Here is a 25,400-nt window from a genome sequence, read left to right as displayed (position 1 = left end):
GAGACAAAGAGGGTACAGCAGCACTGAGAAAAATCAGCCAGGCTTGGCAACTGGAGTGGGAAGCGAGGGAAGTGGGGAGGGGTTTAGAGGTTATCCGCAGTTCCACTGTGGATGAGGAGGAGAAAGGCATGTCCACCCACTAAGCATGTAGCATTCTTTTACACAAGAAAGAGTTGAGGAATTGTCTTAGGCAACATAAGTAGATTTGGCTGGCTCATACTAGAAAAAAGGAAAGTTCACTGTTGCCCAGGGAGTCATCACTAGATGAGGGATTTGAACTGCGTTCTTGCAGTGGTATAGCTCGGAGAGCGGGAGTGGCCACGGCCACTGTAGAACTGCATGAGTGTAGACACAGGGTAGAGAGTGGCCAGGCTTACTCGGGAGTAGGAAACATCTTCTATGAAATTAAGAAGAAAACCGCTAATCACCAGGGATGTCCTAAGAAAAAGAAAAGAAAAACACATTGGTGCCTGTTAAGTTACAGCTCTCACACACAAGCCTTGGTGTCCCAAATTGTGTGTGCACTATCCAGAATGCCAAGATGAACATTTGACTCTCTGTGGATGAAGTAATATGGAGAGGGCCAGGCAGATGTCATTTTCTCTTAAAAACCCCATACCCCTTTCTGAAAAGACAGTTGATAGGAAGAGCAAGTACACATGCCAGGAAGAGGTTGGCAAGGAGTAGCAGGGAGGGATTCTCCACCACCTGTCCTCCAGCCTAGGCGCTGCTTACCAAGACCACAGGCTCCAAGGAAGCTCACGCACCACTGGCGCTTACACTCCTGTCTCTTTCTCCATCCCCACAGGAATCTCCGCCAGCAGCCCTCTGCAGACATCCCTTGTTCGGCCTGCTGGCCTTGCTGACTTTGGACCTTCAAGCGCCTCTTCTCCTTTGAGTTCCCCTTTGAGCAAAGGAAATAATGTTCCTGGGACCCCCAAGAACCTCCACATGACCAGCAGCCTAGCCTCAGACTCCGTGGTCCGGAAGCAGGGCAAAGGCACCAATCCGTCTGGAGGACGGTAACCATCTGGACCCTCCGACTTCCTTCAACCAAACCAAGGTCTAGAGTCCCGGCCTGCAAATCGTCTTTGGATGGCTTGCCTAGCGCAGCATCTTAACATCCTGAGTCAGAGGGCAGAGATGTCCAGTGTGGCAAGGGAAAATGGGCGGGTGGTTGGTGTGAGCACTTTCATCACATGTGTCTCAAAAGGAGTGTATGAGATACCTACCTATAGGAGGAAGGCCCAGGACAGGGATCAGCCCCGCAGCATCTCAGACGAACTGTATAGCCAAGTCTTAAACCTCTTACCAGGGAAGGGCCTGACGTGATAGCCCCCTTTAGATGCTCAGGCACACTGTCTCCATCCTCATTCCACTCTTTGGCTCTGACCACGTCCCTTGCAAAGGCTCCACAGGTACTGTGAAGAGCCTTCCATGGTGGAGACTTCTCCTGAGGTTGTGATGATTTCCTGTAAGGTTAGGAAGGGAGGAGATCATGTACCTGGCATCCACAGCCTTTGGGCAGCTCCCCAGTCTCCAAACACTATTTGCCAGAGTGTCATCATTAAAGAGAATAGTGAATGCGAGAGAAGGTAGTGGCTAATAAGGATGGCAGAGGCTAGAGGAAGCGTACCCACAGGCGGTCATGTTCCCAGTATTGCCTCCCCTGCCCTGCATGGTTCACACCAGAGAACCTTCAGGTCCTACCAGCAACAGTAGCAGCAGCTCCCACCCAAGGGACTCCTAGAAGCCAGTAAAGAGACCAGGAGCCACCTCAATCAGCAGGACATCCTCACTGCCCCTCTTGTAGACTCCCCTTTGTCCATCCTGAATGCACAGTTTCCCTGCTCCTGCCCTTCAGCCCCCTGCTTGGCTGTATGCACTGTCTGTATTGCACTGAGAAAGGAAGGGACAGCAGAAGTGAGGGAGAGAGGGTGGAGAGAGAGGGCAAGCTGGGCACAGGCCCTCCCAGCCCCAGCCCCAGGGGCCTGAGCTTGCGCCCTCCAGCACAGGCAGAGGGACAGCGTTTGCATGGGAGGTGTTTCTGCCGGCCTGCCTCATGTCCCTGGTGGAGCAGGTGCTTCCGGGCGGGCCAGCCTCTAATTTGCACACCTGAAAATCGCGGAATTGAGTTTAGACAGATTGATTTTTAAAACTTTTTTTTGGGAGGAGGGGTTGTAGGGGAATCATTTAATTTAAATCATTAAGATTCCCCTGCCCAAACCCAGACTCCTGTGTACAGATGCTATTTAGAGGGAATCAGAAAAATGCCAAGCCTTTTTTCTCTTTGAATGTGCTGTCTATTTTTATAACTGAACTTGTACATATGTATAAAGAGAGACACATCTTTCTTTTACTAACTGGATAAAAAAAAATCTTAAATAAAATGGAGTGAGATAATTTTATGTAAATTGGGGTGTCTGTGGTCTTTGCAGCTGCTTCTCCTTGGAGGCAAAGTAGGGCCCTTGGTGGACGTGGCGGGACAAAGGGAAAGCAGAGCCCTAGCCTTGTTCCTGTGACCAGAGAGAGAATGGGTGGGACAAGGGGGTGGCTGTGGGTGTTTCCTCAATGGCAGAATGAATTAGGCTTAGGAATTTGCCTCCAGCCATCAGAGAGAAGGCTTGACCAAGTGCCTGGCATGTGGCAGCCTAGGCCTTTGGGTGTGGGCTCTTTATGACTCAGGACCTAGGCGTGGGCAGCCTGGCCTGGCCCGGCCCACCATTAAGTAAAGTTACATAGTGGTAATCGTAACACTGACTGTTCTGCAAGTTAGTGTACTCGTAAGAATCATGAAAGAAAACAGTGAAATATGTTCCTAGGGATTCGAAAGACATCCTCGCTTGGAAAACAGGACTGGCAGCCTGAACTGGCACCCAGTGTTTCTCTGAGCCAAACACGATAGGCTCTTGCGTCATCTGTGAGCAGGGCTCGTGCTGTTCCCAAGTGTGCTGGCTGTGGCCTCCCTAGCCGTGCTCACCCTGCACACTGTTGATCAGGGTGGGCCAGCTCCTGGGCAGCTATTGCTTGTGACCTGCAGTCACAAGGGTCAGCCTTTCTTCATTTCATTGATCTCCAGAAGCATTTATCAGATACTCTGCAGCTAAACTTGACCAAGGCTTCACACCAAACTAACCAACATCAGAACTTAGCTCTGTCTTTACTTGCTATGTAAAGATTTTTGCATTTAAAAATAAATAGTTTGAAACCTTCTGAATCATCCCTTAAGGCAATGCTTCTCAAACTTTAATATGTATATGAATCACCTTAGGATCTGAAAATGCAGGTTTGTTTCCTAAAGTCTAGGGTGTGACTTGAAACTAAACTTCTTTTATTTCTTCTTTTTTTTGAGACAGCCCCACTCTGTTGCCCTGGGTGGAGTACTGTGGCATCAGCCTAGCTCACAGCAACCTCAAACTCCTGGGCTCAGGAGATCCTCCTGTCTCAGCCTCGTGAGTTGCTGGGACTACAAGTGTACGCTACCATGCCTGGCTAGTTTTTTCTATTTTTAGTTGTCCAGCAGATTTCTTTCTATTTTTAGTAGGAACGGGGTCTTGCTCTTGCTGAGGCTGGTCTCGAACTCCTGACATAAAGCAATCCTACTACTGCCTCAGCCTCCCAGAGTGCTAGGATTAAAGGCGTGAGCCGTGCCTGGCCAAGACTAAATTTCTGACCAGATCCCAGGTGAAGGCTGAGCTGCTAGTCCTCAGACACACCTGGACTCACAAGGCCCTATAGTACATTCCAGCCTTGCCAGTCACAAGAAACTCTAATCTTCGCCTGTATGTCCCCACCACAGCCAGGAAGCCCTTTGCAGGAAATACTACTTTATTTTTTCTATTGCTCACCTTAATTCACCTGATGACAGAAAATGAAATCCTAGCATTCTAGGAAAATTCAGCCCCATATACATGTTTTCTTAGGTTTTGGTTTTTTTGTTTTGTTTTTTTCCTCATTTTAAAACTGTCAGTTCATACATTTTCTCCATCCTTCTCTCCTGGCTAGTGCCTCTGTTGAGCATGTTAAGTTTGACAGTTCTCTGATTTGCTACTGTCCCCCTCCTTTGTGGCCTCTACCAAAAACGCAACCTGTCTTTGATTGCTGTCATTCACTATAGAGCATCTATGACCCATGGACTCACTGTTTCCTGTGCAGGGTGTCCTCTTAGCATGACCAGCACACTCCTTCCAGGTTAGTCAGCTTCCTTAACTAGTTCCTGAACTCTTCTCAGGGGCATGGAGACATTTGGCTGCTCTCCCATGCTTCTCTGAGACTGCTAGGGTGTGGGGAATCCCTGCGATTTGGGAGCAGCTATGGTTACTGCTGGCTGCCCAATTCAGCCATCTTCATGATGACATTCAAACCATGAGATGTGGAAGGGGTGGACGTGCATGTCTTGTTCTAGAGAACACAGCATCTAGCTTGAAAATGTGTGCCCAGTTCCCCACATACTTGCTATATGGTAGTAAATGATGCTAAGAAAAGTATCTGCCTGGGGCGGCAGAGACACCTGAGGACTGTTGCAAGAGTTTGGGCTATTTCAGCCCTCTGGGGATGACCCACCCATTTGCCACCCAGGAAGTATCTGGGGCAAATAGCCCCGGGACCAGGCTATGGAGATGCTGATTGCCAGTGACAGTACCCAGGACTGGGTGTAAGAGGAGGTGGGAGGAAGGGGAGGAAGAGGGAAGACATGCTTGAGGCCCACTTCCTGGTTGTTAGGAACTCTGAGGAAGCAGAGTGCCTCCCTTATCACCAGGCCCCTGGTCTGTTCCTGTGCTCCCACTTCTTTCTTGCTTCAGGTCCTGGAACTTAGCTGGCTTCCCTTTCCTCTTCAAAATTGCTACCACCACATTCTCGCTCCATTTTCCCCTCCCCATAGCAAGCTGCTGGGGGGAATACTCCTTGTTTTCACCAAACTGCTGCCAAAAATGAGCATCTTACTTTTTTTTTTTTAATTAAGGGTTTTCTTGCTCTTCCAAACAAGGACACCAGGTAAAAATAGTACTGTACATGGGGAGTTACAAAGCTTAAGAAATATTTCACAGGTCTCAGAGTCCCAAGTCTGCAGTTCCTGGCACCTCAAGTGAGTCCTGAGTGAGAGACTCCCTGACTCGTATCCTCTTCCTTCCAGGGAGCTAAGAGTTTCTTGCAAAAAGACTGGCAGAGGTGTATCTGTGAGCGCCTGCAGGGCCTGGGCCTGTGCTCTGTGCCGCTTGAGATGTCTTTGTCCTGGGATCCAAAGCTGAGAATGAATGCTTGCACAAGGACCAGGTGGCCTCTCTTGTGTCTGACCAGTACTGGGGATTAGGCTGCAGCAGCCTCAGGGAAGAGGAAAGCAGGAGCACAGGTTCAAGTTGTAGGAGAAGGGAATTTTCTAAGCTTGCCTAGCCGAAGGCCCACAAAAGCAGCTCTCTGGGAAAGAATGCCCAGCTGCAGCCCAGAATGTCTTACCCCCCACCACGGGCAGCACACAGCCCAGAGCAGCCCAAATCCCCACTCTGCGTCAGAGGCCCGCCCCACAGCTATTCCTGGCTGCCAGAGAAGAGGAAAGGGGCTCCCCTCCCATTTCCCAGGTGAGGGCTCCCAGAAAACCTCAGGCAGCTCCATGCCTTGCACCCCTGAAGAGATGGTGCCTCTTGCCTGAGACTTTCTGAGGAGGGCGGTAGGAGGGAGGAATGGGAGAGAGTTGGAATCCAGTGGATTGTCAGTGCAGTTCGCTTTCAGCAGTCTTGGTTTGTCCTCAGCCCAGATCCTGGGGGTTCGGAAACCATTTTACCTAACTCAGACTTTCTCAACCAAAGAACTACAAAAGGGAAACTGGTGCTTCCTAGGAATTAAGCAATTGAGCTACAGTGCATGCTCCTGCCTCGACCCCAGTACCTGAGTTCTGGGTAAGTAAAGTGCTCTGGATAGGTGTGTTCTGGTTTGAATCTGTTCAATAAAATTTATTGATTTTTATTTTATTCCTTTGGTTTTTTTCCTAAAAACACACAAAAAATGTATCGATGAACCTACACACCTAGAAATAGCTCTGCCAGGCCGGGCGAGGTGGCTCACACCTATAATCCTAGCACTCTGGGAGGCCGAGGCAGGCGGATTGCTCGAAGTCAGGAGTTCAAAACCAGCCTGAGCAAGAGCAAGACCCCTGTCTCTACTATAAATAGAAAAAAATTAATTGGCTAACTAATATATATAGAAAAAATTAACCAGGCATAGTGGCACATGCCTGTAGTCCCAGCTACTCGGGAGGCTGAGGCAGCAGGATTGCTTGAGCCCAGGAGTATGAGGTTGCTGTGAGCTAGGCTGACGCCACGGCACTCACTCTAGCCTGGGCAACAAAGTGAGACTCTGTCTCAAAAAAAAAAAAAAGCTCTGCCAAGGGGTCTAGGCAATAGACTAGTGCATGCTCACTCTTGGAATTCAATCTGAAGGCAATGTAAGCAAATGTAATCAGATTTTAGTGGGAGCAAGGAAAATGAAAGGAGTGGTCTCAAAGACCAGAAGCCAGACACAAAAGACCACATGTTACATGATTATGAAATGTCCAGAATAGGCAAATCTATAAAAACAAAAATCAGATTCATGGTTACCCAAGGATTGGGAGATTGGGCAGTAACAGTAAGGATATAGTATGGGGCCTGGCAGTATGTAAATGGTGCTTTATTTAACAGAATACCTGTGGAGGAAATAAAGCACACTTGATGTAAAAAAAAAAAAAAAAAATGATACAGTATGGGGTTTCTTTTTCGTTAATGAAAATGTTCGAAAACTGGCCGGGCGCTGTGGCTCACGCCTGTAATCCTAGCTCTTGGGAGGCCCAGGCGGGCGGATTGCTCAAGGTCAGGAGTTCAAAACCAGCCTGAGTGAGACCCCGTCTCTACTAAAAATAGAAAGACATTAATTGGCCAACTGATATATATATAAAAAATTAGCCGGGCATGGTGGCACATGCCTGTAGTCCCAGCTACCCAGGAGGCTGAGGCAGAAGGATCACTTGAGCCCAGGAGATTGAGGTTGCTGTGAGCTAGGCTGACGCCACGGCACTCACTCTAGCCCGGGCAACAAAGTGAGATTGAGGTTGCTGTGAGCTAGGCTGACGCCACGGCACTCACTCTAGCCCGGGCAACAAAGTGAGACTCTGTCTCAAAAAAAAAAAAAAAAAATGTTCGAAAACTGATTGTGGTTATAGCTGCACACTTCTGTAGATATATAGTAAGAGACACTGAATTGTACATTTTAACAGGTAAATTGTATGTGAATTGTATTTCAATGAAGTTGTTAAGGAAAAAAATATGTAGCCAAAAATGTAGGGAAAAAGTAGGTTGAACAGGCCGGGCGCGGTGGCTCACGCCTGTAATCCTAGCACTTTGGGAGGCCGAGGCGGGCGGATTGCTCAAGGTCAGGAGTTCGAAACCAGCCTGAGCGAGACCCCGTCTCTACCAAAAATAGAAATAAATTAATTGACCAACTAAAAATATATATAAATAAAAAATAAAAAAAAATAAAAAAAAAATAAAAAAAAGTAGGTTGAACAAAATGAAATTGCTCTTTCCATATGTGATCATTTTTGATTTACAAATATGGCAGTTTCATATGTTTCAACCTATTGATAATTAAAACTAATAATGTTATTTTATGATTCCTGAGGTATCATTCAATTTTCTTTTGTTATTCTAAATATTCACCTTTATACTTAATTTTTTATTCATTTTCTTAAAGTGGGCTTCCCCAAATTGCATAAGATCTCTAACACCCAGATCCCAGGGTGGGAATGAAAAGTGATAGAACTCTCCAGTCACTGGATGCTGTCTAAAAAAAAAAAGAAAAGTGATAGAACTTTTATAGGGCAATTTGACAATATGTATCAAGAATTTTTTTTAAATCCATGCTGTTTGATCCAGCCATTCTACCTTCAGGGATCCTACACAAGGATGCTGCACGTCAGGGCGTCTCAACTTTAAGGTACAATCTCTTGGGGTGCTTATAAAATGCTGAGTCTGATTCAGCAGGTTTGGGGGGCACCTAGATTCCTGCATTTCCAGTAAGCTCCCAGGTGATAAGGAGGCTGCAGGTCTGCAGACCCACTCTGAGTTGCCAGGCTGCAGAGCGTGTTCCGTGGCTGTCCACACAGCATTCCCCCCTCACGCACCCTCCAACCGCCACGTCACACACCTTGCCATCATCACCACCTGCTTAAGGATGGGCAGGGAACCCAGGCCGAAGGCCATCAGGACTAGTTTCCCTCCCTGATAGCTATCCTTGCATCAGGTGGCCCAATCAGAGCAATGTAGGGGCCACCCTAGTGGTCAACACCAGGAAAGCTTATTGCCCCAGGGGCTGGAGAGGCGGCAAGCTGAGGGTGCCACTGCCAACTAGGAGGGCAAAAGCAAAGAAGATGCAGGGCAATGGGGCAGGAGCCTGGCTGAGCCTTGCCCAAAGCTCCCTTCCTCTCAGTTTGAGCTTCACCAATAACTCCTATTTACTCACACCCATTTCAGCTGGAGTTTCTGTTATACACAACTCACATGAAAGGTTCATGGCAGCATAATTGAACCTAGCAAGAAACTGCAACAACCCAAATGCCTCGTATGGGATTGGTTAAGTAAATTTTTGTACACCCGTGTAATGGAATAATTTACATGGCCACTAAAAATATTTTCAAGAATATTTGATGTCATAGGAAAATACGCAGAATATACTCTTAGGTGAAAAGTGGGCCACAAAGAGGGAGGGCCAGAAGGAAGTAAACTTTCCTGGACGGTGGAATTATGATATGAATAATTTTTAAATTCTTTATGCCATTCTGTATTTTCCAAATCTGCTACTACGATCATGTGCTAGTTTACAGTTATAATAAGTACTATTAGGAAAAAAGTTTGTGTCTTTAAGGGAAATTAAGATAAACTCAAAAGCAAGAAAAAACTTAATTAAAACTTTCTTCCCCCTGGACTGTTTGGCAGAAAATAATTTTTATAAAGAATGAAAAAAAAATTTCTTACAGCTTATCTCCCTATTTCGATTTAATTCAGGTTATAAAATGACATCGTGGTGACACCTCCTTCCTCTGAATATAATCAAGGGCACTTTGGAGAAGCTGTACTTCAAGCAGAGGAGTGACTCCAAAGGTTGCAATTTCAGACACTATGGAGAGATTTTTTTTTTTCTTGAGACAGAGTCTCACTTTGTTGCCCAGGCTAGAGTGAGTGCCGTGGCGTCAGCCTAGCTCACAGCAACCTCAATCTCCTGGGCTCAAGCGATCTTCCTACCTTAGCCTCCCGAGTAGCTGGGACTACAGGCATGCGCCACCATGCCCGGCTAATTTTTTCTATATATATTAGTTGGCCAATTAATTTATTTCTATTTATGGTATAGATGGGGTCTCGCTCTTGCTCAGGCTGGTTTTGAACTACCGACCTCGAGCAATACACCCGCCTCGGCCTCCCAGAGTGCTAGGATTACAGGCGTGAGCCACCGCGCCCGGCCTTGGAGAGATATTTTAAGGCTGGTATTTTTCTTTATTCCTCAAATTATATTCTAAGCCTTGATAGTAACTTGCTCCAGTATGCAAAGCTGATGTTTTGGTTTACCCAGGCATACAACCAGCTTTTCCTCTAAGTAGAAAGGCAGCCCCTAGCCGGGCTTGGTGGCTCACGCCTGTAATCCTAGCACTCTGGGAGGCTGAGGCGGGCAGATTGCTCTAGGTCGGGAGTTCAAAACCAGCCTGAGCGAGACCTCGTCTCTACTAAAAATAGAAAATTAATTGACCAACTAAAAATATATAGAGAAAAAATTAGACAGGCATGATGGCGCATGCTTGTAGTCCCAGCTACTCGGAGCCTGAGGCAGAAGGATCGCTTGAGCCCAGGAGATTGAGGTTGCTGTGAGCTAGGCTGATGCCACGGCACTCACTCTAGCCTGGGCAACAGAGTGAGACTCTATCTAAAATAAATGAATGAATGAATGAATGAATGGCAGGCCCCTTAGCCTTCTCTTCCCAGTTCTTCCTGGAGTCGGGAAAAACTAGGAGGGGGGTGGAGGAGAAAAAAAGAAAGAAAGGAAGCCCCCTGCATGGCCCACAAGAGTACTCTTAGCCTCTAAGTACCAGCCCCTCTTTTCTTTGTGCATAAGCCTTTCTTTTTCATATCTGCATTTTTATATTTTTTACTTATTTACTTAGGAATAAGTAATAAACTTGCACAGTTCAAAATCAAAAACATACAAAAGGGCATAAGAGGAAAATGTCTCTCCCATCCCATCCTCTGGCCCCCAATTCCCGTCCTGGGAAGCAAACGGTGTTGACAGTTTCTTGTGATTCCTTCCAGATATATTTCTATACTTTTTAAAAGACATGACTGTACTCACATTACGTATCTAACTTTGTATGCTTTTTTCCCCACTTACTATGCAGTAATAACGTTATGTAAAGTAACGTTATGTAAAGTAAAATGTTTCTTAGCATTAGTAAGCATTCATAAATGTTCATACTGACTGCAAATATGACATCAAAGGGAGATGACCCATTTTATTGTCCTATCGCTGGACAATTAGGGTTTTCTCCCCTTAAATCCTCTGATTCTGTCCAAGATGAAACTATCTATACAGGTTTGGCCAGCAATTGCCATTTAGTTTGGACCAGGATTGGCCATTTGCTCCCTGGGGACACAGGGCTCTGGGGTCAGGAGGAGGCCCAGGACCCAACCCTGAGGGATGGAGCAGGGTGGTCCCTGGTCTGCATAGCCTTCAGGGGCTAGCTGTGTGGTCCAGGCCAGCAGAGGAGATATATTTAGCTGGGTCAGATGCTGCTGCCTGTGCCATGACCCAGGAGGACTGTGCTGTTGAAAAACAAACCAGGATGGCCTGGCTGAAGCCAGCCCTCCTTCCTCGGCCCCCTCTCCAGCTTACTGGCCTGGCAAGGAGTATGAGAAGGGGAGGAGGGCACGGACCAGGGAGAGGGGGCGCCGAGAGAAGGGCACCTGCCAGCACCCGCCCAAGCAGATTTGGGAAATGGCTTTTTCATCTCCCTCTCCTGCCTCAGTCAAAGTGGCAGAGCCTGGGCAGCCCTGGAGGCACTTCCTTCCTGCTCCCTGCCTCCTCCCCCCTTCCCTTTCTCCCTCCACCCCAGTCAACCTTATTTGCCTTGCTAAATGAGTGGAGTCCATTTGTTCATGCATTCATTCCATTCGACTCATTTATCCATATATCTGTTCAGCAAAAATTTTTCGAGGGCCTAAGGTAAGCCAAAGCTCTGAACTAAACACAAGGATACAGCAATGAACAGGCAAGTGCCAGCTCCTGCCCTCACGGAGCTCATACTCTAGGGAGATAAGAAAGAATCCAATAATTAATCAGGAGTTGGTGAAAAATAATGCTATTAAGAACAATAATAACCAGGCCAGGCGCCGTGGTTCACACCTGTAATCCTAGTAATCCTAGCACTCTGGGAGGCCGAGGTGGGTGGATGGGTCAAGGTCAGCAGTTCGAAACCAGCCTGAGCAAGAGCAAGACCCCGTCTCTACTAAAAATAGAAAGAAATTAATTGGCCAACTAAAAATATATAGAAAAAATTAGCCGGGCATAGTGGTGCATGCCTGTAGTCCCAGCTACTCGGGAGGCTGAGGCAAGAGGATTGCCTGAGCCCAGGAGTTGGAGGTTGCTGTGAGCTAGGCTGACGCCACGGCACTCTAGCCTGAGCAACAAAGTGAGACAGTGTATCAAAAAAAAAAAAAAAAGAAAAGAAAAAGAGGCCGGGCGCTGTGGCTCACGCCTGTAATCCTAGCTCTTGGGAGGCCCAGGCGGGCGGATTGCTCAAGGTCAGGAGTTCAAAACCAGCCTGAGCAAGAGCGAGACCCCGTCTCTACTATAAATAGAAAGAAATTAATTGGCCAACTGATATATATATAAAAAAAAATTAGCCGGGCATGGTGGCGCATGCCTGTAGTCCCAGCTACCCGGGAGGCTGAGGCAGAAGGATCACTCGAGCCCAGGAGTTTGAGGTTGCTGTGAGCTAGGCTGACGCCACGGCACTCACTCTAGCCTGGGCAACAAAGCGAGACTCTGTCTCAAAAAAAAAAAAAAAAAAAAAGAGAACAATAATAACCAACTTTCACATAGTGCTTTAAAGTATGTAGAGTGTTTTCACCTGGTAGCATATCTAATCCCAAGAATCTGGGAGGAAGTTATAGTTATCAGTCCCGCTGTACACATGAAGAAATTGCAACTCAGGGATAGTAAGTGACCTAGCCAGGGATTTAAGTGGAACCCCAGTTCTTGAATCCATTTCCTCTGACTTTAAGCCCATGTCACTCCTGAAAAGGAGCACCACCAAAACTGGCAAGGAAATAGTTTCTGGTCTAGATCTTCATTTTACATTTGAGGAGATAGGTCCAGGGCAGGCGTCCTCAAACTACGACCCACAGGCCACTTGCAGGTGTTTTTGCCCATTTGTTTTTTTTACTTCAAAATAAGATATGTGCAGTGTACCCAGGAATTTGTTCATAGTTTATTTTATTTTATTTTTATTTTTTTGAGACAGAGTCTCACTCTGTTACCTGGGCTAGAGTGCCATGGCGTCAGCCTTGCTTACAACAACCTCAAACTCCTGGGCTTAAGCAATCCTCCTGCCTCAGCCTCCCGAGTAGCTGGGACTACAGGCATACGCCACCATGCCCGGCTCATTTTTTCTATATATTTTTAGTTGACCAATTAATTTCTTTCAATTTTTAGTAGAGACGGGGTCTCGCTCTGGCTCAGGCTGGTCTCGAACTCCTGAGCTCAAACGATCCGCCCACCTCAGCCTCCCAGAGTGTTAGGATTACAGGTGTGAGCCACCGTGCCCGGCCCATAGCTTTTTTTAAACTACAGTCCGGCCCTCCAACGGTCTGAGGGACAGTGAACTGGCCCTCTGTTTAAAAGTTTGAGGACCCCGGGTTCAGAGAGTCAAAGTACTTTGCCTAAAACATACAGGTTAAAACAAGGACTGGGACCTGCGGACTCCCAGCCCAGTACTCTCTTTGCATCTGATCTGCAGTCGCATGTGGGGTGGTCATGGCAGGTCTGCTCGTCCCCTCCCCTGCCTGGCCTACCCGCTCTGCTGCACAGCCCCTCTTCTGGGTAATAGCCCAGAGCACCCTCCCAGCTCCCACCCTCCTCTCATCATGGCCTGCCTTACTGGGTGAGCAGGTTTTCCATTTAACCATCACTATTCACTGACCCCATGAGTGAGCACCTACTGTGTGCAGACTCTTCTGGGATACATAGTGACAGACTTGATCGCTTCCCTCAGGGGCTCACAGACATCTTGGGGGGAGAAGAAAAGAAAGAAAGAAAAAGGAAGAAAAGAAAGAGGAAGAGAGAGAAAGGGAAGGAAGGAAGGAAAGGGAAGAAAGGAAGGAAAGAAGGAAGGAAGGAAGAAGAGAAAGGAAGGAAGGAAGCAAGCAAGGAAGAAAGAAGAAAGGAAGGAAAGAAGAAAAGAAGACAGAAAGAGAGGGAAAGAAAGGAAGCAAGGAAGAAGGAAAGAAAGAAGGAAGGAAGGAAAGAAGGAAGAAGGGAGGGAGGGAGGAAAGAAGGAAGAAGAGAGAGAAAGGAAGGAAGCAAGGAAGAAAGAAGAAAGGAAGGAAAGAAGAAGACAGAAAGAGAGGGAAAGAAAGGAAGCAAGGAAGAAGGAAGGAGGGGAGAAGAGAAAGGAAGGAGAGAGAAGAAGGAAGGCAGGAAAGAAGGGGAAGAAAAGAAGGAAAGAAGGAAGGAAGAAAGAGAAAAAAGGAAGGAAGGAAGGAAAGAAGAAGAGAGGGAAAGAAAGGAAGCAAGGAAGAAGGAAGGAACAAAAGAAAGGAAGGAAGGAAGAAGAGAGAGAGGAAGGAAGGAACAAAGAAGAGAGAGAAAGAAAGGAAGGAAGCAAGGAAGAAGGAAGGAAAGAAGGAAGGAAGGGGAAGAAAGGAAGAGGAGGAATAGACAAGGCCGTAGTGCGATCAATGCTGCAAGAGAAAAAGCACAAGTGTCAGACATGTGTGGCTGGGCAGACCTTGGTGGTCTTCAGGGAAGGCTTCCCAGAGAAGGTGACATCTAAACTGCACTCTGAAGTCTAAGTGACGAATTAGCCAAACCGAATTTGGTAAAGAAGAGATTTTCAAGATGAGGGAACTGAGGAGATCAAGGTGAGAAGGCAAGGCACCCAGCACGCGGCAGGGAGGTTGCAGGTTTCTGTCCGAGCAGCTCCCATCTGTTCAGTGCACGTCATGTTCTCAGGCTGCAAGTGACCTGTGAGCAGGAGCTGGGGCTCCCTTCTTCTGGAAGTCCCCATGGGTGAGGGCCGACTCTTGTGCACGGATGACTCAGGCACCCCACGTGAGCAGCTTGTCACCAGCTTTCACCACCCATGGACTCACCGTCCCTCTCAGCCAGAGCCCCCTCCCTGTCTCTTGCCACCCTCGTTGCCTGGCATAGACATGATCAGGCCCCATGAGGGACTGTGCCTGGCTGGAGGCTTTGACTGTGGGAGAGCCACAGGTGGTCACATTACTAACCTGAGTCCCCTTCCTCCCCTAGTCGCCAACATCATTAGACTGTGCCCAGGGAAGCCAAGCTCCTCTCCTGCGGAGACAGGGAGAGGCAGAGTGGGTGTGGGCGCACCACCCACGAGGGCTGTAAACAGCTTAGCACCCCGGGTGGGAGGAACTAGCGAGGGGTAGCCCCTTCCCCTGGTGTGCATTCAGGGCCCTGCGCTCACAGAGACAGATCAAGGGAGAGAGAAAGGGGCTCACCTAGGACGGCAGCCACCAGCTTGGGTCAGCACCACCCCGATCAGGCACGTGCTGGGCTGCCCATGCCTGGCCGGTCGCCCTTGCCCCTGTGGTTCCCAGTCCCACATTCCTGGGCTTTGCACACGAACATTCAGATTGAATATTAGCCTGGGAGGCAACTTGGCACTCACCCTCGAATGTGACGGAGGTTTTTATGGGATCTTTCCCTCCAAGGTGATGTGTGATGTTGCATTCAGAAGGATCATTTCCCACAGGTCCCCTGAGCTCTGCCTGGGGCCTGGCACCATGCTCCTCAGAGGTGTCCTGTTCAGTGGGGACAGACCTGCAGGTAGATCAAGTCAATGCAACATGCCAAGCACATATAAAAAAAAAAAAAAAAAAAAAAAAAAAGAAAAAAAAAAATAAAAAAAAAAAATAAAAAATAAAAATAGAAAAAAAAAAACAAGAAAAAAAAAAAAAAAACAAAGAAAAGAAAAAAAAAAAAAAAAAAAGAAAAAACATGCCAAGCACAAAGCGGAGGTGGGCAGAGGTGGCAGGCGGCACTGAGGAGGGCACCAGCCTGCAGGGTGAGGTGTGAGGGGCAGGGCGGTGGGAAAGCAGCGAGAGCAAAGGCTGAGGGGCCAGAGGCAGCAGGATGTGGGTGTGGGGGGTCACGGGGTCTTGGCGGAGAGAGTGGGGACCACTCCGGCCCTCTGGGATACACTCCCTGTGACCACAGCCTCCCCTGACCTGGCCTTGGGCACTGAAGTTGGACTCACACCCCTCCTCAGATCCAAGCCTGGGGAAAGGGGTCTGTCCTGTTTGTGGTCTTTCTCTCCATCATCTCAGCTTCTCTGACAACTGACATCTCCTCCTCCTTCAGGGGCATGACAGCCCCCAGAGGAACGTGGTCCTTCCTGCCAGCCCTCGAAAGGTGCGTGTGCTGCAGCCACACTGGTGACCACCACATCCGCCTGCACTGTCCACATCCCTGCTGAGCAAGTGGCCCCCTCAGCAAAATCCTGGGCCCCCCAGTCCCCGCCCTCCGGCTGGCCGCACATCTCCAGCTGGCTGCCTGGAGGCACCTGCGCCACCTTCCCTGTTCCTGGCTTTCCCTCAGGCCTCATCTACGAGTTTCTGGAACTTCACAGCCACCAGGCCTCACAGCCTGCAGCCCGTCTTCCCAGCCACCAGCATGAGCCTCCTCAGACCCAGGCCTGAACGTGACACGCATCTACGTTAAAGGAGACAAAACAAACAAAAAGAACAAAAACAGACTAAAGATACTTCAGTGGGAGGAAAAACATGAAAAAACAAAAACATCACTACAAAACTCAACTTCCTTACAAGAGAATGTCTAACATTTCCTCTACAGTCTGACCCCAAAGCGACTTTCAGCCTCCTCCCTAACGTCAGCCACTCAGGCAGTCGCCAAGCTCTGTTGTCCCGCCCTTCTGGCTGGAGAGCCTGTCCTCCGCCTGTCGGGTTCCTGCTGCTTCCTTAAGGAAGGTCCCCTCAGAGCTGGCCAGCTTTGTCCCGTCCCCTGAGCTCTTAGAGTTACCCTATCCCAGGCCAGGTGTGAGGGTGGCTCTGTCTGTCCCCTAAAGCTGGAGGTCAAGGGCCCTGTCTGTGGTAGACTCAATACACAGCAGTTGAACTGGCTGAGCCTTCTGACTGACTCCTGGTCCTCCTGGAGGGATGGACAGGGTGACCTCTGAGGCCCCGGCTAACTGTGAAATCCCTTAATGCTATGACCCAAAGTTGGGCACCCACCCATCAACCTGCTCAAGTCCTTCTGAACTAAAAAAATTTTAAAAAAATAAAAAATGAAACAAAAATGTTTCTTTTAATGCTTCTATACCAGGAGTTGTCAAATTATGGCCCAAACCATTGAAGGTCCACAAGAGCTTTTCCCGAAGTCTGTTAAGTCAAAACTATTTTCATAGTAATACAAGAGGTTGCCTTTATTTTTTTTCCTTTTTTCTTTTTGAGACAGAGTCTAGCCTTGTTGCCCAGGCTAGAGTGAGTGCTGTGGCTTCAGCCTAGCTCACAGCAACCTCAATCTCCTGGGCTCAAGCAATCCTGCTGCCTCAGCCTCCCAAGTGGCTAGGACTACAAGCATGTGCCACCATGCCCAGCTAATTTTTTGTATATATATTTTTAGTTGGTCAATTAATTTCTTTCTATTTTTGGTAAAGATGGGGTCTCGCTCAGGCTGGTTTCAAACTCCTGACCTTGAGCGATCCGCCCGACTCGGCCTCCCAGAGTGCTAGGATTACAGGTGTGAGCCACCCCGCCCAGCCTACAACAGATTGAATAGAGAAGCATATTAGAATCCAGTAGCATATATAAGGGTCCTTCAGAAAATTCATGGAAAAATAGAATTAAACAAAGAAATAAAATATATTTTCCACAGATGCCCTTAAAAAAAAGACCTTATTTCTCAGCATAAGCTGCATCAAAGTTCAAGAAAATTGGGGGTTTTTTTTAAATTTTTATTTATTTATTTTTTAATTTTTTTGTAATTCCAAAGGTTTATTTCCTTAAGTTGATATTACACAATAACACAAAAGGGGGAGATCACACAGAATTCATTTTAAATAGACAAAGGGGGCCGGGCGTGGTGGCTCACGCCTGTAATCCTAGCACTCTGGGAGGCCAAGGCGGGTGGGTTGCTCAAGGTCAGGAGTTCAAAACCAGCCTGAGCAAGAGCGAGACCCATCTCTACTATAAATAGTAAGAAATTAATTGGCCAACTAATATATATAGAAAAAATTAGCTGGGCATGGTGGCACATGCCTGTAGTCCCAGCTACTCGGGAGGCTGAGGCAGGAGGATCACTTGAGCCCAGGAGTTTGAGGTTGCTGTCAGCTAGGCTGCAGTCACAGCACGTACTCTAGCCTGGGCAACAAAGTGAGACTCTGTCTCAAAAAAAAAAAAAAAAAAAAGAAAGAAAGAAAAAGAAACAAGGGCTGGGTGTGGAGGCTCATGCCTGTAGTCCCAGCTACTCTGGAGGCAAGAGGATCACTTGAATCCAGAAGTTGGAGGTTGCAGTGAGCTGTGATGATGCCACTGCACTCTACCCAGGGCAATGGAGTGAGACTCTTGTCTCAAAAAAAAAAAAAAAAAAAAATCAGGACTTTAAGGCAAATCTCTAATGATTTCCCATTGAAACTCAGGTAAAATCGCCCTGGTTGGATGAGAGGAATAGGAAGGAACATGTCACAGTGGAGAAGGACTCTCTGGTGAGGCTTTCCTGGGCAGTTTTCTGCTCAAACCTTGGCTTTCTCAAAATACTTTCATAATAAGCAGACATCATTATCCTTTGACCCTCCAAAAAGTCAACAAGCAAAATGTCTTGAGCATCCCAAATAACTGTTGCCATGACCTTTGCTTTTGACTGATCCACTGCTGCTTGGACTGGACCACGTCCCCTCTTAGCAGCTGCTGCTTCGACTGGCTTTGTCTCCATGACCTTACCAGTGAAGCCGTGTTTCAGCCGTTACAATTTTTCCAAGAAAGTCTTCAGGCTCTTGATCCCACTTGTCTGCAGCTGATCTGGGCTTAACAGTTTTGGCACCTGATGAATGGAAAGTTTGTTCAACTTTAATATTTTAGCAAGAATTAGTTGTGTGAGCTGAGCCCATTGAGATGTCTATGGTATTGGCCATTGTCTCTGTTGTTAATTGTTAGTCCTTGTGGCTCACGCCTGTAATCCTAGCTCTTGGGAGGCCGAGGCGGGCGGATTGCTCAAGGTCAGGAGTTCAAAACCAGCCTGAGCGAGACCCCGTCTCTACTATAAATAGAAAGAAATTAATTGGCCAACTGATATATATATAAAAAATTAGCCAGGCATGGTGGCGCATGCCTGTAGTCCCAGCTACTCGGGAGGCTGAGGCAGAAGGATCACTTGAGCCCAGGAGTTTGAGGTTGCTGTGAGCTAGGCTGACGCCACGGCACTCACTCTAGCCTGGGCAACAAAGCGAGACTCTGTCTCAAAAAAAAAAAAAAAAAAAAAAAAAAAAAAAAATTGTTAGTCCTCTTCAATTAGGGCACAGACAAGATTAATTTTTCCTTAAAAATTGATGTGGATGTGGCTCACGCCTGTAATCCTAGCTCTCTGGGAGGCCGAGGCGGGCGGATTGCTCGAGGTCAGGAGTTCGAAACCAGCCTGAGCAAGAGTGAGACCCCGTCTCTACTATAAATAGAAAGAAATTAATTGGCCAACTAATATATATATACAAAAAATTAGCCGGGCATGGTGGCGAATGCCTGTAGTCCCAGCTACTTGGGAGGCTGAGGCAGGAGGATTGCTTGAGCCAGGAGTTTGAGGTTGCTGTGAGCTAGACTGATGCCACGGCACTCACTCTAGCCTGGGCAATAAAGTGAGACTCTGTCTCAAAAAAAAAAAAAAAAAAAAAAAAAATTGATGTGGATGGTCTGCCACCATGGGCTTCATCTTCAACATTGTCTCATCCCTTCTTCTTTTTTTTTTAATGGAGACAGGGTCTTGGTCTGTTTTCCAGGCTGGAGTGCAGTAGCAGGATCATAGCTTACTGCAGCCTTAAACTCCTGGCCTCAAGGATCCTCCTGCCTCAGCCTCCCAAGTAGCTGGGACTACAGGCATGTGCCACCATGTCCGGCTAATTTTTTCTATATATAGTAGTTGGCCAATTAATTTCTTTCTACTTATAGTAGAGACGGGGTCTCGCTCAGGCTGGTTTCGAACTCCTGACCTTGAGCAATCCGCCCGCCTTGGCCTCCCAGAGTGTTAGGATTACAGGCGTGAGCCACAGTGCCTGGCCCTCCTCATAAACTTTTTAAAAAGCATCAGTGATTTCACCCTTCTTCCACCCAAGCTTCAACACAATTTTTTTTTTTTTTTTTTTTTTTTGCCTTTCTTATCTGGGTGATGGGATTCACCACAAATTTGATATTTATTCTTTTTTTCTTTTGAGACAGAGTCTCACTGTGTTGCCCAGGCTAGAGTGCATCCCGTGGCTGCAGCCTAGCTCACAGCAACCTCAAACTCCTGGGCCCAAGCAATCCTGTTGCCTCAGCCTCCCGAGTAGCTGGGACTACAAGCATATGCCACCATGCCCGGTTAATTTTTTATACATTTTTTTTAGTCGTCCAGATAATTTCTTTCTATCTTTAGTAGAGCCAGGGTCTCGCTCTTGCTCAGGCTGGTCTCAAACTCCTGACCTCGAGCAATCCTCCCGCCTCGGCCTCCCAGAATGCTAGGATTATAGGCGTGAGCCACCACACCCTGCCGATTCTTTCTTCAATTTTAGCAGAATTCAGGTTGCTCTGATAGTGGCTCTTTTCAAATTGATGTCTTATCTTTCTTTATGCATCAGACTAGATCCTGTTTAGACATGTTATAACAAATTAGTATGAGTTTATTTTGGTCGAAAACATTTTGAAATCCATGCATAGTTTTTTCATAATATGCATTTTCCATGAAATTTTTTGAATACCCCCCCATATTAAGTTAGACATTAAAAAAAATAAATAAATAAATAAATACAGGCCAGGCTCTGTGGCTCAGGCCTGTAATCCTAGCTCTCTAGGAGCCCGAGGCCAGCAGATTGCTCAAGGTCAGGAGTTCCAAACCAGCCTGAGCAAGAGCGAGAGCCCATCTCTACTATAAATAGAAAGAAATTAATTGGCCAACTAATATATATATAGAAAAAATTAGCCAGGCATGGTGGTGCATGCCTGTAGTCCCAGCTACTTGGGAGGCTGAGGCAGTAGGATTGCTTGAGCCCAGGAGTCTGAGGTTGCTGTGAGCTAGCCTGATGCCACGGCACTCACTCTAGCCTGGGCAACAAAATGAGACTGTCTCAAAAAAAAAAAAAAATACAAAACAATGGCCGGGCTCAGTGGCTTGTGCCTGCAATCCTAGCACTTAGGGAGGCCAAGGCGATAGGATTGCTTGATGCCAAGAACAACCTGAGCAAGAGGCAGACACCTTCTCTAAAAACAACAGAAAAATGAGCCGTGCATGGTGGCTCAGGCCTGTAGTTTCTCCCCTGCCCACACTCTGCCCATCCAACCAGCTGCCAAACCTGTCTACCTCCCCATAAACTGCTCCCTAACCCATTCCCCAATCCACTCCCACTGCCGAGCCTCAGCTTGGGCCCTCTTCACCCCTCTCCTGCCTCTCTTTGGCTTTCTTCCCCCTCCAATCGGATACAGCAGCCAGCGTTCCCTCTTAAGCACATCTGCGCCCTGCTCAAAATTCACTGGAGGACCCCAGTGACCCCGGAGAAATGCCACCCGCACAGCACAGCTCACTAGGCCAGCCCAAGTGATGCAGTCCTGCCACCTGTCCAGCACGTGTGCCCTGCCCCAAGCTGCTCTGTGCCAGCTAACCTGACCTTGCTTCCCCCTCAGGCACATGGTGTTCCCTGACTCTCAGTTCCCCAGAAGCTCCTTCTCAGGTTCCCACCCCCAGAAAGCCTTCCGCGACCGCCCTGCTCAGGTCAGGAGCCCATTCCAGGTGCTCAGGGCCCTATTCTCCTCCCACTTCACACTAAATGTCACCCTCAGTTTCTAGACTCCACGATCCTTGAAGAGGAGGACTTCTTTACTATGGTATCCCCAGAGCCTAGAATGGTGCCTGGCACACAGTGGGAACTTAGTACATACTTGCTGAATGAATGGCTTGACCAATGCATGCCCCCCCTCAGCCCATGTGCACCTGGCAAGCAGCCCTCTCGAGCCCCATTCAACTCCCAGTACAGAGCAGGGCTCTGCTCTGGCTGTCTGGCCCTGCCTTGGCACAGGAGGCGCTGCCCAGGGCTCCTTGGCATGCGCTGCCTCCTCCTGTTGTGTTGCCCTGACCAGGCTCCAAGAAGAACCTGGCTGGACTCCACACTTTTCCCATCAATGGCCAAGACATGAGGACACCAAGACATGGGCACACAACCCAGCCATGGGCACCTTCCCCAGGCACAACGGCTGTCCAATGTGGTCAGAGCTGACCCTGCCAGGGACACCCAGACCAGTCCAGGGCACCAGCCACAAGCAGCAGCAGCACATACCACACAGCCTGCCCCATGCGTCATTCCATGGGTACCGTTCCCTCACAGTAAGCTGATGCTCAGAAGGCTGAGTACTTTTCTCCAGGTCACTAGGCAAGTGCAGGGTGGACTAAATTGAACCCAAGGTATTCGGCTGCTAAAGCCTGTCATCTTGTCCCTGTCCCCATTCTGCAGGTCCAGGAGTCAAGTGGCACTAAGGGGCCACTCCCTGGTGAGGAGCTCAGGGCCAGGCTGATTTCCTGGAGCTGGGATCTGCCTCCAAGAGCCAGGACAGGAGGAGCAGCATCCAGGGATAGGCAGGGAGCGAACAAGCAGCAGCCCAGGGCACCTGGCAACTCATTCCAGCATACACAAGAGTCCTGGCGGCTTAGGGTAATGGAGAAAGCACAGCCACCACCACAGCCCCAGCAAGTGAGCACCTGGGCCCTGAAAGTAAAAGGGACACCATGTCCTCTGTGCCAGAGGTCCCTGATATCAGCCTTGCCCCAGAAGTTGTCATCACCCCATCCTAACCGATACACTTTAGCAGGAAGCCCAGGGCCTGGCCCTGCTGTCAGGAGAGGCAGAAGCTGGAGGAAAAGCAGGTCTGAGCTCCAAGCCTGCCAGCCTCCTCAGGGAAGCTGGGAGGATAAGACATGGGGTCCCAGGTTGGTGACAGGGACACTGCTCACAAGGCTGCCCAGTAAAGCTGCATGAGGTAAGTTCTGCATAACTCAGTGGGCACTGTTTGCCTGCACTAAGACGTGAATTGCACCCACGGGAGTGATGTTACTGGTAGTTCTGCTGCTCAGCTGCCCTGTCACTGGGATAAAGGGCAGGAGAGGAAGAGGGAGCCCTTTCCCCCTTCAGGAGCCTCCCATGGCTTCACCACCTTGCTCACCCCAACCCTTCATCTAAAGAAGGAACCACATTCCAGCACAGCACAGATAGAGACCAGTTTATGGATAACAGCATGGGACGGACTGGGAAAGTTCCAGGGCCTGTAGTGATGAGCTTCCCAAGAACAGACAGACAGGAGTGGCCCAGACAAACCAGCAGACAGAGGGACAGGAAAACAAAACCAAATGGGTAAACAGTTGTGTCCAGGCATCAGATCCAGCTCTGCCCTGGCACTTGGTGGAGCAGGGCTGACTGGTAGGGCCCCTCCCCTCAGTCCCCGCCACCCTCATCTGGCATGCTGGGACCTTTGGCAGGTAGAGTTTCCAAGGCTATGGAACGGTTGGTCTGGGTGGGCAGAGGATCAAGGCTTTTGGATGCTCCCTGGAGAGATGGAGGCCTGGGTGGTGTGGGGTTAGCAGCACTGGGGGGGAATCTGGCCAGGCTCCAGATGCCTGGTGTGGGGCCACTGCTCAGCAGGGCCCCTGCGTCCAAGGCAGGCCCCCCACCCTGCCCAGCACACCAACATGGTGCAATAAATAAAGTTTCAAGTGGTTAAGTCAGTGTTGAACAGGAGAGCTGGAGGCTTGCAGACAGGCAGGGGCTTAGGGAGAGAAGCCCCAGCCACCATGTCCTGTCAGTGGGCTCTAACTGTTCAAGTCAGTCTTGGGCACTGAAGTGGATGTCTCGCCCTGATGTCCATATGGGCACTCCCTGCAGGGGCTCAGCCCCTCAGACCAGTGCCAAAGCCTGCTCCGTGGGGCAGAAGCAGGGCAGCATGGTGCCCACAGCGTCCACGATGGCTGCCAGGTGCTCGTCCTGTGCCTGAGGCCCACACAGCTGCATGAAGTCTGCCAGCCGCAGCAAGTACTCAAGGTTGTGGCCAGAGAAGCCTCGGCAGGCCAGGATCTGTGTCGCGATGGCCTCCTCAGGCGCAGGGCCCAGGTAGCCAGGGTTCTGTGGGGTAGCCACATAGGCCAAAGCCTTGAGTGGTTGGTCGGGGGTATCTTGAGGATAGAAAGTGACCTCCTTGGTATCGTAGCCGCCAAGCACTGCCTCCCGCACATTCAGGTACTTCAGGGCCTCGCTCACCTGCTCGCCTTGCACCTGGTACGCCACGCCCCAAGTGCAGCCCTAGGAGCAAACAGGGACATCTGGGGTCAGTTACAACAGCTCCTTGCTACCCCACCCCTAGCCCCAGGGTTGTGCTCTATAAAGGACATAGGTGGCCTGCAGAGGAGCCATCTGGCAGCAACACGCAAGTGCTTACTCCCTCTTTCTTAAAGGTTGACAAGATGGTCTAGCTCTGGGGACAACAGGATTCCTACTGAAAATGTGGTCCAGGAACCAGTGGCATCACCTGTAAGCTTGTTGGGCATGCTGCATCTCAGGCCCCACTCTAATCCTACTGAGTTAAAATCTGCATTTCAACAAGCTCCTCAGGTGATTCTCCTGAGAAGCACTGAGCTAGACCAGCTTCTGCCCTACCAGAGAGGTGTCAGGTCTAGTTCCCAGCCAAGGGGCTCTGAGCTCTGTCTGCACCCCTCCACGTTGGGCCCCAGGGTCCCCCTCTTGGCTCAGGGGCTTACCTCATGATCTTCAAGAAGAGTCACCACACGGCCAGGCTAGAGGGGGAAGATTTTGAATAAGACAAGTTAGAAATCAACTCTGCCATCAGTGTAAGGAAGCCCTCACCCCATTGGTCCAGCCTCAGAGAGCCCCACTCTGCAGGCTCAGTCTCACTCGTGCAGGGGCATGTGGGCGAGTGATGTACAGATGCAGAAGAAAGAGTAAGATAGATACAGGCCAGTGGCCCAGATTGGTAATCAACACGGGAGTCTACAGGTTCACCGATTCCAGCCATCACGATGATCCACCGGACATACACATTTAAGCCACAAACCCCAGACACGGATTTACACATGTCCCTCCAACGGCCCCGAGCGCCCCGAACATTCTAGGGCACCAGCGCCCCACTATCCTGACCCCATCCCCCACATTCCCCTGGACACAGTGGGATGCTCACCATCTTGTCGCTGCCCCGATGGAAGGTGTCTCCCTGCCAGAAACGGCGGCTGTAGCCGCGCACGAAGCCCACACGGCTGTCGCTGTAGGCGAAGTCGGGCCTCCACACCAGGGAGCCGTACCCGAAAATCCACAGCGCTTGAGCATCGCCGTCGTCCCGGGGGTGCTGCGCGGAGGGCGCAGGGGACGGCGAGCGGGGCGGGGTATTCGGGTCTGCGGATTCCTGCTTCATGGTGCCGGGCTCAGGAATGGGCCCAGGCGGCCTCCAGGGCTGGTCTCCGGCGTGGGCACGGAAGGACCGACGGACGCCCACACCTGGCCTGGCACCGCTCGGTCGCTCCAGCTGAGCAACCCCCTACGGAGGCGCCCTTTAAACCCTCTGGCCGGGAAACCCCGCCCACCACGGCTAGCTACCGCGGTGATTGGGGTGGGGCAAATCCCCTTTTGGCCAATCACCTTCGGATTTTGCTCCTCTCTTAACCGCGCCGCCCTCTGAGTGGGTGGCTGAGCGGGCCCAGCGCGCCCGCTGATTGGTTCGGCTCCACCTCTGTAGCAAACCTGGCAGGAGTGATGCAACTGCAGGGGAGGTTTCTCCAGAGCCGGCATGCAGCAAGGGTGCTACGGATTGCGTCAGGCGGCGGGCAGTGGGCACTGGTCGGGCACCGACACGGGCATCGGGCATCTCCCCGGGGGCCCCTCCATGGCTTGGGCC

The 25,400-nt window shown here is 49.5% G+C and overlaps 4 protein-coding genes across 6 annotated transcripts in view; 3 read left to right on the top strand and 1 right to left on the bottom strand.

The window, feature by feature from the left end:
- The window catches only part of INO80 (INO80 complex ATPase subunit), a 141,960-nt gene extending 139,546 nt beyond the window's left edge, over positions 1–2,414 (top strand). For all 3 annotated transcript variants that reach the window (XM_076004255.1, XM_076004254.1, XM_012766455.3), the window contains one exon: positions 809–2,414. In XM_076004255.1, the coding sequence (XP_075860370.1) occupies positions 809–1,026 (218 nt within the window). In that variant the 3' untranslated portion in view covers positions 1,027–2,414. The remainder of the gene's footprint in view (positions 1–808) is intronic.
- A 2,601-nt stretch (positions 2,415–5,015) lies between these two features.
- Positions 5,016–25,400, top strand: part of CCDC32 (coiled-coil domain containing 32) — a 375,634-nt gene continuing 355,249 nt past the window's right edge. The window contains exon 1 of the mRNA XM_076004259.1: positions 5,016–5,019. The gene's annotated coding sequence lies outside the window, so the exon portion shown is untranslated. The remainder of the gene's footprint in view (positions 5,020–25,400) is intronic.
- Positions 5,016–25,400, top strand: part of RMDN3 (regulator of microtubule dynamics 3) — a 230,910-nt gene continuing 210,525 nt past the window's right edge. The window contains exon 1 of the mRNA XM_076004256.1: positions 5,016–5,019. The gene's annotated coding sequence lies outside the window, so the exon portion shown is untranslated. The remainder of the gene's footprint in view (positions 5,020–25,400) is intronic.
- On the bottom strand, positions 22,710–25,054 carry CHAC1 (ChaC glutathione specific gamma-glutamylcyclotransferase 1). Its single transcript, XM_012766454.3, has 3 exons — positions 24,690–25,054; positions 24,253–24,288; positions 22,710–23,797 (listed from the first exon to the last, which is right to left on the bottom strand). Exons 1-3 carry the CDS (start codon positions 24,918–24,920, stop codon positions 23,396–23,398), a joined length of 669 nt encoding a protein of 222 aa, XP_012621908.1. The 5' UTR covers positions 24,921–25,054; the 3' UTR covers positions 22,710–23,395.

Source organism: Microcebus murinus, chromosome 6, assembly GCF_040939455.1.
Source record: "Microcebus murinus isolate Inina chromosome 6, M.murinus_Inina_mat1.0, whole genome shotgun sequence".
Taxonomy (NCBI): Eukaryota; Metazoa; Chordata; class Mammalia; order Primates; family Cheirogaleidae; genus Microcebus; species Microcebus murinus.
Note: the sequence above shows the minus strand (reverse complement) of the source record. Positions and strands in the feature narration are given on the sequence as shown.